Source organism: Globicephala melas, chromosome 16 (genome assembly GCF_963455315.2).
Source record: "Globicephala melas chromosome 16, mGloMel1.2, whole genome shotgun sequence".
Classification (NCBI taxonomy): domain Eukaryota; kingdom Metazoa; phylum Chordata; class Mammalia; order Artiodactyla; family Delphinidae; genus Globicephala; species Globicephala melas.
This window is the reverse complement of record NC_083329.1, coordinates 68,152,408-68,164,990: the sequence shown is the minus strand read 5'-3', so window position 1 is coordinate 68,164,990 and position 12,583 is coordinate 68,152,408. Positions and strand designations below refer to the sequence as shown.

Sequence of the window (12,583 nt, the reverse complement as noted above, 5' to 3'; positions counted from 1 at the left end):
TTTAATGAAAGCTTTGCTGAGTAATCGTTTGGTATAAAATCCCAACCATTAACAGAAAAAAGAAAGCAATATCTTTTCAAGGTTAACTTTCTTTGTGCTTGTTCCTGTGAATAACACACACTCATTGAATTCATTTAATTATTACCTCAACTCAACTATATTTAAGGTCCATCTTTCTAATGAGGACAACAAAAAAATCCATAAGTTTATGAGAGCAGATTGTCAAAGAATATATTCATTAAAGATAAATTAGAACCATGGAGTTTTGCTTATATAAAATTGTAGCCGATACCTCAGGAAAATGTCTAGGAATACCCTATTGAGTATATAGTTTGTTGTTGTTTTTTAACTAAAAAGATAGAGCCTTCTTTTTCTTCTTTTCTCCCTTTTTTAATTTTTGGCATTATTGCATACTCTCACAACCTAAATAAATTTTTTCTTTTTAGAGATAAACATTATATACGTGAAAGTACTTATTTATTTGGTGGGGTTTAAAATGAATTTGAAAACTGAATTAACACTTGACTTTACTGAAGCCAGGGTGCTTTTGAAACCTGTGGGACTGTAGCAGCTCTAGTCTATTTGAGAAGTAGTCTTTCAGGGAGTATCACCAAACATTAGCTATCTGTGCAGTTCCTTTCACCTCTACTCAACCCTATTAACAGGTAAATTATGACTATTTGTGGGTTGTTTCTTTTTGTTTGTTTGTTTTGTTTTTTTTTTGTCTTTTTGCGGTACGCAGGTCTCTCACTGCTGTGACCTCTCCCGTTGCGGAGCACAGGCTCCGGACGCGCAGGCTCAGCGGCCATGGCTCACGGGCCCAGCCGCTCCGTGGCATGTGGGATCCTCCCAGACCGGGGCACGAACCTGTGTCCCCTGCATCGGCAGGCGGACTCTCAACCACTGTGCCACCAGAGAAGCCCTGTGGGGTATTTTTTATCGTTGTTATCCATTTGGAAGATCACAACCATAATGACTGTTGTGAAATAGTAAAATAATGAAAAATAACAAGCGTTGACTTAAATCATTTATTTTTCTGAAAGTTGCCTAAAGTTCCTATGAGAGAGACCATTTAACTCAAGCCACCACTTTCCCGGGAAAGAAGGTGGTAACGTTTACACTGAAATCCCCAGGCTGAGTGCCGGAGAGGGAAAAGAGAGCTGAAAAGATTGGTCTGATGGCAGCTGCTTGTTTGAAAATCTGCCTGGTTCAGGCTTCAAAGTAGACTGTGCCCTCCTGCGCCCATTTCCCAGCTTGGCGGCCTTGCACAACGTGCTTACTTTGGCCCTCAGTAAAATGAGAGGAGTTTGCCAGGTTACTTATTTTCGAACTCTGCCCCATGGAGCAGTAGGGTTTCTTGGAGTTTCCTCAAGAGTCCGACGGTGGATAGAATGGGAGGACCAACCAGAGCTGGTTTTTTTGTAATTGTTTTACAGTTTTTTTCAATAAAGGCTTATGTAGTTCAAAAAACTTGATCGCCACCAAGGTCCCTTCTGGCTCAGTGAAAGTGCGTTGTTTTGTTTGCAGGGGCTTTTTTTCTTCATTTCTTTTTGAGGGGATAACCTTGTGAATACAGTTGAACGGTAAGAGTACTAAATTACTGTTTGATTTGGAAAAGCTAAATGAAGGAACTCATGTGAGAGCCTCACTTTCCTTTAAATGGAAAGGGGCGGGGAGAAAAAACACATAGGATTTTAGCCCTGGAAGAAAATCCCCATATTGGGACAAAAGCTTGGAACTGGCAGCAGTGAGGGATTTAAGATAACTTATGAAAAGTGAAAAACTAAAGAGAATATTTGGTCTAACTTTCTTTTTTAATTTGAGATGATAATCTTATAAACCAATTTCGTTGTATTTTAAATAGAGATAACGTGCCCTACTATTTGCTTCAGGCAATTTTCTAAGCTCTTGGGTAAATTATTACGCATATGTCACAACACATTGCTTCAAAAGTTTTTCATGGCTGTTATTAATTGATTTCTCCCTGAACATAGAAAACTGTTAAAGCTACCTGAGTTATAGTTCCTTATTGTTTATGGAATACCCAAACAAGCATCTGTATTAAAACTAAATAGGTCAATTCTAGCTAATTATAGAGACCTAATTTTTGTTTTTTTGTCATCTTATTGGGATGAGAACAAGGGAAGTAGTGGTTATTCTTGGACCTCGCATTCAGCAATTCCTCACATTTCTTTCTGTACGTGGCAAAATTGGTTAATAGCACCAATTCCAGAGTCAGGCAGCTTGAATAAGTCATTTTACCTCTCTCTGCCACCGTTTCCTTATAATCATATAATTATGTTTCCTACTTCCTAATGTTGTTGTGGGGATAAGTGAATTAATATATGTGATACACTTAGTACAGTCCCTGGCCTATGGTTGTCATGGTTTTGTGTATTATTGTTAGCCATTATTATATTATTGAGAAAGTGGAGGGTTTTTTTTTTACATCTTTACTGTAGTATAATTGCTTTACAATGTTGTGTTAGTTTCTGCTGTATAACACAGTGAATCAGCTATACGTATACATATATCCCCATATCCCCTCCCTCTTGCGTCTCCCTCCCTCCCACCCTCCCTATCCCACCCCTCTAGGTGGTCACAAAGCACCAAGCTGATCTCCCTGTGCTATGTGGCTGCTTCCCACTAGCTAGCTGTTTTACGTTTGGTAGTATATATATGTCGCTGCTACTCTCTCACTTGGTCCCAGCTTACACTTCCCCCTCCCCGTGTCCTCAAGTCCATTCTCTACGTTTGCATCTTTATTCCTGTCCTGCCCCTAGGTTCTTCAGAACCTTTTTTTTTTTTTTAGATTCCATATATATGTGTTAGCATACGGTATTTGTTTTTCTCTTTCTGACTTACTTCCCTCTGTATGACAGACTCTAGGTCCATCCACCTCACTACAAATAACTCAATTTTGTTTCTTTTTATGGCTGAGTAATATTCCTTTGTATATATGTACCACATCTTCTTTATCCATTCATCTATCGATGGACACCTAGGTTGAAAAGCAGAGATTTTAACCCTTAAGGAAAATCCAACCTACATGAGAGATGAGAGTCTCTGTGCTTAGGAAGGTGGAAAGGTGTATTCTCACTCATTTGTGAGAATGAGTTCAAGATAAAATTAATACGGCAGCATTCCATGAAAAGGATTGGTACAGAGATACCAGAGTCTTGAGGACCTTTTAGGATGCTCTATTCCAGGCAAGAGGTAAAGATGTCCTGAACTACTGTCTTAGTTCTTTCAGGCTGCTATAGCAAAAATACCATAGTCTAGGTGGTTTATAAACAACAGAAATTTATTCTCACAGTTTAAGAGGCTGAGAAGTCCAAGATCAAAGTGCCAGCAGACCCCATGTCTGGTGAGGGCCCACTTCCTGGTTTATGAAGGCCATCTTCTTGCTATGTCCTCACATGGTGGAAGAGCAGAGAGAGCTCTCTGGGGTCTTTTTTATAAGGACACCATTCACGTTCATGAGGACACTACCCTCATGACCTAAAAACCTCCCAAAGGCCCCACCTTCTGGTACACATTCAGGGTTAGGATTTCAGCATATGAATTTTGAGGGGACACAAACATTTGGTCTATTGCAACTACTCTTGTGGTATTGGAGTCGAAGGAAAAGGATATGTGAAAGATTACAGGCTTGTATTTAGGGCAAGAGGAAGAAGACACTAACCCTTAGACTTGCAAAGTGGATGACTAGCATTATGGGTGTAACAAACCCGGGATTGTTCTTTGGTTTCCGAATAGTTTCTATATATTGAGAAATAAGGAATGCAAAATTTGAAGGACTAATAAAGATTAAATGTGGTCATATCATACATATACTATATGATTTGTATAATAATTAAATAGCTAGTAATCTTCATAAGGAAGCATGTAGATAAGATCTTTTAAAGAATTTTCCTCCAGTTAAGAAAAACATGTCCTATTTTTTCAATTCTCTCATTTCGGTTCCTACATTATATTGTATCAAAGCCTAGAGATTTGTTATTCTTTGATTCTTACATCCCAAGACTACTGATGTAGTGATGTGAGGAACTCAGGCATAAAACCTGTTGAGAATTAAACCATCGCCTTCTGCATTTAATCCAACGTACTATGTATGATATATACAGTTTTTCAGAGTTGCAGATAACTTTGGTCTATTATTTCATACATATTTTTATTGTTTTACAGGTTCGATGGATGATGTACTGGATTGTCTTTGCTCTCTATACTGTGACTGAAACAGTAGCAGATCAGACAGTTGCTTGGTAAGTTCTAGTGTTGACAAAAGGCCAGACTATAGACTCTTGATCAGGTGTCCTGAGTTCTTATCCTGCTCCAGCTGTTAACTGAGTGAATTTGATCAGTCTACCTAATTATCCATTGTATCATTTTCTTCATGTGGGTTCCCCACAAGAACATTACTTTCCTTTTGAAATCCTCCAGGTGAAGGCGGCTCATCCTCCCCACGTGCCACTCCCTGCCCATCTCCCACACACCTCCCACTACCTTGGAATAGAGAAAACTTGGTTGTCGTTATCTTTTTTCCACACTGATGACTTCAGACTATTTTTTCTTGATTACTTCCTAAACGACTCCTCTTTTGAATCCCACAGCATCTGGTTTTAGCGCTCCCTCCCCATCCTTAAAAGTCTCATCTACAAACATTCAAACTGGATGATGTCAAATCCACACAGAAACACCCCCCAACACCAGCTCCTTGACTGCTCTATTCCAAACAGTATGGGGCAAAATTAAAGCATGTTTATATCCTCGAGGATTTAACATTTTACTGAGGAGCAATACTTAATGGAACAACTTGAATCTCCTTGTGCTGTATTTCAGTAGTGTATTTCCATCTATACCTTTCCATCACTTGGAGAAATCCTCCTTTCAAGCTCTTTAAACTTTTACTACCTTGCCACTATCTTCAACCGCCTTTGCTGCACAAACCTTCATCCTAAATTAGCCCAACAATTGCTTTTCTTTGCTTCTTTACCCAGGCTACCAGTTGAGCTGAAAAAAATCAATCAGCTGCTCATATTGGTATCAGTTTGAAAGTCACGATTCCTTTTACTTGCTTTTGGTCAGTGGCTACTTCCATTCCCTCCTGCATCTGTTTCAAACATTTAACTGTTCTCTGCTTAAACTGTCTTTCTGACTTTGCTATTCTCATCATATTCTCATAGCACACTAGGTCACATTGGATTGCTAGGAAAAAACAGAAGTCATCAGGCTTAAATGTTCTTAACGACCTGCCTTTATTTTTCAACTTCTCTGTATCTGCATTGATCTTTCTCTTCCTCTGTCCCACAGCTCATTTATTTACCTGTTATGTTTTGGTGTAGGGGTTTGGGGAGGGTTGGTTGTTTGTTTGTTTTTAAGTGGCAGAACACAGATTCCAAGCCATACTAGGTCTCTTAAATTTCAATGCTCTCTCTTTAAAGACTTCTATGTTTTTTTCCTGATTGCAGATGTAGCACATATACACTATTAAAAAGTAAACAACGTAGAAAAAGCTTACCACGAGCAATGATAGTCCAGAAACTCCTCTGTAACTGCACTGCAGAGACCCTTTGTAGACTACACAAGAGTCATTCCTCACTGCCCCCTGCCCATCTGTCTCATCAGAAGAGCCCAGATTTTCTTTTTGTCATGTATCTTAGTACTTCATGTACCACAAGATGCTGGTCTCTTCATGATGTATTAGTTAACTTTTGCTGTGGCAACAAACAACCCTAAAAGCACAATGGGTTAGAAAAACAAACATTCATTTCTTGCTCAGGCTATATGAGGACAAATGGGTGGCTGCAACTTTACTGGGCTCAGCTCAGTTTTAAGTGTCTTGTTCAAGGACCAAGGCTGAAGAAGCAGCTGTTCTCGTGGCAAAAAGCAAAAGTTGAAAGCAAGAGGTTGGGGGTGTTGAGGTGAGGGAGTCAAAGGGAATTTAAAGCATCTCCTTGCATGTGACATATGTCACACATTCTGTTGCCCAAAGCAGGTCACATGGCTAAAGCCATGGTCATTGCTTGAGGAAGTGTATTCAGCCTACCGAGAAGGCACTGAAAAATCAAGTGGGAAGGGGCATTGGTATATTACCCTAATTCCCAGGTTACCACAATGGCAATTCCATTCTCCTTTCAAGTGAACAGTTTAGGTCTGTCAAGTGCTGCGGTTCTGGCCAAATGAAATTGGAGGGGACGTTTTCTGGGAGTTCTAAGGGAAGGAGATGTGTATATGGTGTAACACTGTACACTTGGTGCTTATAAAGGTGACTCCTGATGCTTGGAGGTGTGTCCAGGTAATGCCATAACAGCTACGCTCTGCAGACAGGGTGGGTGTACCTTACTATCATGGTTATAAATGCTATTAATGCCCTCTCTGAACTGCCACAGTCAGTTTGGCAGCTTGGCTGTGCTTGTCTAAACGGAGCAATCTTGTACTAGAAGGTGTGAATCACTCCAGGGGTCAGGTTGCTCTGATCTGTATAGTTAATGAGATTTTGTCAATTCAAACATGGTTGTTTCCCTGATCACAACTTTTTACATGTGAAAACTTAACCCAGTGACTGTAAAAAGGTTTTTTTGCAATTTCCTCATGGTCTGTACTTTATTTTCACTGGCGTTTTTTTCTGATTTTTTCTCGTTAGGTTCCCCCTGTACTATGAGCTTAAGATTGCTTTTGTCATATGGCTGCTCTCTCCCTATACCAAAGGAGCAAGTTTAATATATAGAAAATTCCTTCATCCACTACTTTCTTCAAAGGAAAGGGTAAGATATACAGATTATTTCCACAAATCACTTATTAGAAAGGTATATCATCACATGCTATATGCTATAAAGTGAGTGAAACTATTATGTTAAGGGGGAGAAGTCCCAGTTTTCAGCTTCTTGACACTCTTTTTAAATAAAATTAATATTTGTGGGTTTGATTTTTTTTCTAGGAGATTGATGATTATATTGTACAAGCAAAGGAACGAGGCTATGAAACTATGGTAAACTTTGGGCGGCAAGGTTTAAATTTAGCAGCTACTGCTGCTGTCACTGCAGCAGTGAAGGTAATTTTTTATTTACCTTTTTTTTTTTAATCCAGTGTCACATTGTCAATGAATAAAGTAGGGTGGCTTTTTACTTCAGATCATTATAAAATTCTGGCACAAATTTACCTTCTGTTTATTTTTGTAATACTAGAAAAAAAAACAAGTAGATTATTTTAAAGGCATTTTAACATGTGTTTTCTATAATTGTTGGATATTTTGAAACTCTTAATTGATGACAAAATGAGAGCTAGTTAGTAAGTAAAACATACTGGAAAATGTCATTTTGTCATAATTTTCCTACTTTATAACCTTAAAATAGTTTTGAGTAAATCACCTTTAGTAAAGATGACCATTCTTTCTTTCTCTGTCTTTGGTGTTTTTTCCCTCTCTCTCTCCATGGCAATATCTTGGTAGGATTTCTGGCTTACTTCTGCACCCATACTTCAACCAGTTTGAGGTAACTGATTATTCAAAATAAGGCATGAAAAATTTCTGTTCTTAAAACTTAAGATTTTACTTAGCCAATTACTAATGTCATGTGTTGTGTTTTGCAAGCCAAATTATCAAAGGAATGAATGCCTTCTGTGAAAATTCGCATTATGGCTTTTGGATTTCTTTGCATGTAGTAATTAGTGTGGTTTATTTTAAATACCATAGCATAATTGGTTTTGGTGTGTAGTGTATGGAAGGAAAATAGGTTTCAGATCCAGAAAGTGCTGAGTGTGACTTTCTAAGTAACCATCGGTGATTGACTTAACTTCTCAATTGGGAGGATGGCGAGGAGGAGAAAATGAGGTGGAAGAGAACTAAAGTCCTCATCTGCTGTATATGAAAGTAGAGGTTTTAAAGTGGTTGCCTGCAGGGGGATGGAGAGAAGGGGACCGAGGGCTTCTTGCTTTCTTTTGTTACAAAATTTAGCATCATTTAACTTTACAAATGCAGTACGTGTATTTATTTACACCCCAAAGAAGATGCTTTCTGAGTTTTCCATACTTAAAAGCAACATTCAACGTGATTCTATGGCAAAAAATTAACTTTCGACATCAAAAATTGCTTAGAAAAAAAAATTGCTTAGAAAATATAGACATTTTAGAACATGTTTTAGGAAACATAGAAGCACACAAATCCCATTTGCCCTCTTTACTTTTTTTTTTCTTTATTTGGCTGCATTGGGTCTTCGTTGCTGTGCGCAGGCTTTCTCTAGTTGCGGTGGGCGAGCGGGGTCCGCTCTTCTTTGCGGTACGTGGACTTTCTCATCTCGGTGGCTTCTCTTGTAGTGGAGCATGGGCTCTAGGCGCGCCGGCTTCAGTAGTTGTGGCTTGCAGGCTATAGTGCGCAGGCTCAGTAGCTGTGGTGCGCGGGCCTAGTTGCTGCCCCCACCCCCACCCCGGCATGTGGGATCTTCCTGGACCAGGGTGCAAACCCACGTCCCCTGCTTTGGCAGGCGGATTCTTAACCACTGCACCACTAGGGAAGTCCTTGCTCTCTTCACTTTAACACTTAAATATAGTTTATAATCCTGCATACTCTGTGAGACACCTCCCTACATATTGTCACTATTTTGTAGGATATTTATTTTATTTTGACTTACTACTTCCAAACTCTGTGTGAGGAATCAGAAACCCCAACTAGATTATCTTATCCTGGTTCCCTTCTTATTTATTTTTATTTTATACATACTTTGCTGCCATCAGTATTTAACATCCGATATATTTATTCAACATATATGTATTTAATGTATTTAACATCTATATGTATGTATGTTTTTTAATATTTATTTATTTATTTATTTAGGCTGCACCCGGTCTTAGTTGCAGCATGTGGGATCTAGTTCCCTGACCAAGGATTGAACCCGGGCCCCCTGCATTGGGAGCCAGAGTCTTACCCATTGGACTTCTAGGGAAGTCCCTATGTATGTATTTAATGACTACCATATGGTAGGTGCTTGGGATGCAGCAATGAACAAAATAGATACAGTCTTTACCCTCACAGGCTACTACTGTCAAGCTGAATGTCTGTATTCACTAACTGAAAATTTTACCTCATCTTTGGTTGCTTAGAGCCTACCCCTTGCCCTCCACTATGAAAATAAGCATTATCTGGTAATTCCCTGGCGGTGCAGTGGTTAGGACTCCGTGCTTTCACTGCCGAGGGCCAGGGTTCAATCCCTGGTTGGGGAACTAAGATCCCACAAGCCTCACGGTGCAGACCAAAAAAATAAATAAAATAAAAATAAGCATCGTCTCACAGAAACACTTTGCTGTAGAAAGGCTATAAAAGTAATTCTATACCTGTGTTTCTCTGGCTTCTTTGTTGTTCAATGTTTGTTTTTATTTATACATTTAACAAATCAAAACCACCTCCCCACTTCAAAGGCAGGAAACAGATCATAAAAGTCATCTAAGTTACCACTGCAGAACAATCAAACACACATCCTGTGATTTGAATTCACTTTGGAATGCTCTCTTTTGTTTGTGATCTCGTGATCCTTTTGTTATCAAGCTCACCGTATGAGGCAACCCTCACCATTCTCCTCATGAGCACAGGAATGTTGGCATCAACCATACTGGATTTTATTCATTAGAAATAGTCGTTAAATATGCTGAACACAGCATAATGTTAACACTATTTGCCTCAAGTTTTACTGTGCCTATTTTAAAGCAGGGGAAATTAGTTTCATCTCTGGAGATGTCAAAGAAAGGCAGTGTGATGGAAGAATCACTGAACCAGACACTTCATACCGAAGAGTAAATTGAAGCTGAAATAGGAAATAGGTCAAGTTTAAGGAGAAACTGCAAGAAAGCTAATAGAAAGACTTGAGAATTATTCAACTTTTTTTTTTTTTTGCAATATATGGTTTGTTAAAAATATCTTTCAGGCTAAAAATATTGGACTCTCAGTGTGACCTTTAAAGATCAGCAGTACCCCTGACTAGTTTCCCCAGGTTGAACCGCCTGAGCATGTTAAAGATGAAAATAGGAATCTAATCAGAACATTTATTACACCGTAAAGCAATTTTCTGAAAATGTTACTCAGTTCTGTGACCTCATTACCAGGCATCTGTTACCAAGGTCAGTGTCCAAGTTTATTTTGGCTGAGCAAAGCACAAGCATATGAGGAGCTTCAAGGATTTTACTGAGGATGTTCAACATCCCATAGCTTTCACACGAGAAATGCGGGTGGCTTTTGTACAGATGAGCAACACTCCTGCCAGACGAAGGACAGATGAAGAAAAATACTTTTAGTCGTATTAACCATCTCTTGGGATTTTCTTTGGCAGCCTCTTCCTGGTGAATTCTTTGGCAGATATTATAAAAAATCAATTATCACAGAAATGAGAGTATTAAAGTTAAAATTTCTGAAATCTTATTGACTGTAAATGATGACGATTAGGTCAAAAATCCTGACATCTTGCTATCTGTTTTAATGGCTTTCTGTTTGTGAAACGATTTGAGGAGATTCAGCTGCTTAGTATCATCCATTTAAAAAGGGAGCACTTCTTTAGACAATGAAGAAGAAAGATCATATTTTTTTCTCTGCAATCTAGGAAAGCACAATATTATAATGAAAGTTGAATTCTATAGCAGTTGAGTTGTCAGCATTTTTTAGCCCTGATTCTGCCACTAATTAGCAGTGAGATTTGGGGCAGTCATCTGCACTGATCTCTCTAAGTATTTATTTTCTTACCCGTAAAATGCAGGGGTAAAAACTGACTTCTAAAACCCCTTATGCTCTAAAACAGTGGTTCTCAACTGGGGGCAGTTTTGCCTTCCAAGGGACATTTGGCAATGTCTGGAGACGTTGTGGGTTGTCACAAGTTAGGGGGGGTGCTGCCAGTGGCATCTCAGGTAGAGGACAAGGATGCTGCTTAATATCCTACAAGGCACAGGACGGCATCCCCCCCACACACACAGAATTATCTAGCCCAAAATAGCGTTAGTGCTGAAGTCGAGAAACCCTGCTCTAAAAGTATGATGAGTCAGAAAAGGCTAAAAGAATACATAAATATGTATAGGTAGTTTGGGTGATGGGTTACAAATAATCTTTCTTTTTTATATTTTTCTCTGTTACAAACATTCTTCAATAAATATATATTGCTTTAATCTTAAAACCACTAAAATATATTTTTCACTTAATGCAAATGCAATCAATTCCATTCTAGGCTTGATCAGATTGTGTTAAATGTCCACAGGGAAAAGCCATTTCCCTAAAAACTGGGGACTGACCCTATCTGCAGTTATAATGTAGTATGTCAAAGATCAACAAGAAATAGAGCTTCATGGCTATTCATTATTGAACAGTATCATAAAAATTGTTCCATAAAAGATTGTTCGTATGCTTGTAAGATTATAAAGCATTGCTGATTATGTTTTTGAATTCTTAATTTAAAAATGTGAAGAGGATAGGTTGAGGTTTTATACAAAGATGCTGATAAGCATGGTAAATTCCCCTTATTTAACACAAAATGTAGTAACTTTAATGTAATATATAACCAGGATATGAAGTATTTAAACAAAGGCAGAATCGTTTGGGTATAAAGAAGTTAGAATTAGTCATACATGCAGGGTCCCTTTTCACAGATGCCAACTGTAGACTTGGATGCTTGAGCAGACATTCAGATTCTCTAGTGCCCTTGGATATAAGTGAGCTCTGTGTGAGGCCAGCTCGGGAAGCTGCTTCTCAGCTGAAGGATTCTTTCCAGAGCTTGAATGTGTTAGATTTGGTCCCAGCCCTCCCACCCAGTCAGCCCTTACAGTGTTCTTAGTTTCTTAAATGGATGTTCTGGGCTCCAAATTCAAACCCCGAGAACTCAGAGTTACCTGAAGGCAGGAACACTTCTGCTAATGATGTGAAATATTCTACAGAATGCTTTTTAATTACTTTGACGTTTGCTTTCTCATCATAATCTTTCTGTTACCTTCTCTTTGATTTTTAGGACCAATTTTAACAGACAGTGTACATACATTTCTGTAGAGAATAGGATCTAAAATACTGGGATATAGAATTACCTTGTGGATGGTAACGCCCTTCCAACTTATTGACTAAGACTGCTCTTTCCACACGTATTTTCCTCCTCAGACTAGAACCTGTCTTCATTTTTTTTTCTTTTTTTTTGCGGTCCGCGGGCCTCTCAGTGTTGTGGCCCCTCCCGTTGCGGAGCACAGGCTCCGGACGCGCAGGCTCAGCGGCTACGGCTCACGGGCCCAGCCGCTCCGCGACATATGGGATCTTCACGGACCGGGGCACAAACCCGTGTCCCCTGCATCGGCAGGCGGACTCTCAACCACTGCGCCACCAGGGAAGCCTTTACAGTGCTCTTTATTTGTTCACATGGTTCCTATTATATTTACTGTCCAGCGTCCTTTCCTTTCAGCTAGAATGACTTCCTTTAGTATTTGTTATAGGGGAGGGCTGCTAGTGACAAATTCTTAGTTTTTAAAAATCTTTGTCTGAATTTGTTCTTTAAAGGACAGTTTTGCTGGATAGTGAATACACATTTGAAACTTTTTCTCTCAAAACTTTGAATATGTCATCCCAGCGCTTTCT

The 12,583-nt window shown here is 39.1% G+C and overlaps 1 protein-coding gene across 4 annotated transcripts in view; it reads left to right on the top strand.

The window, feature by feature from the left end:
- REEP3 (receptor accessory protein 3) overlaps nt 1–12,583 on the top strand; it is a 100,198-nt gene that overhangs the window by 70,690 nt on the left and 16,925 nt on the right. For all 4 annotated transcript variants that reach the window (XM_030848220.2, XM_030848219.2, XM_030848217.2 and 1 more), the window contains 3 exons: nt 4,189–4,265; nt 6,647–6,767; nt 6,941–7,054. In XM_030848220.2, the coding sequence (XP_030704080.1) occupies nt 4,198–4,265; nt 6,647–6,767; nt 6,941–7,054 (303 nt within the window). In that variant the 5' untranslated portion in view covers nt 4,189–4,197. The remainder of the gene's footprint in view (nt 1–4,188; nt 4,266–6,646; nt 6,768–6,940; nt 7,055–12,583) is intronic.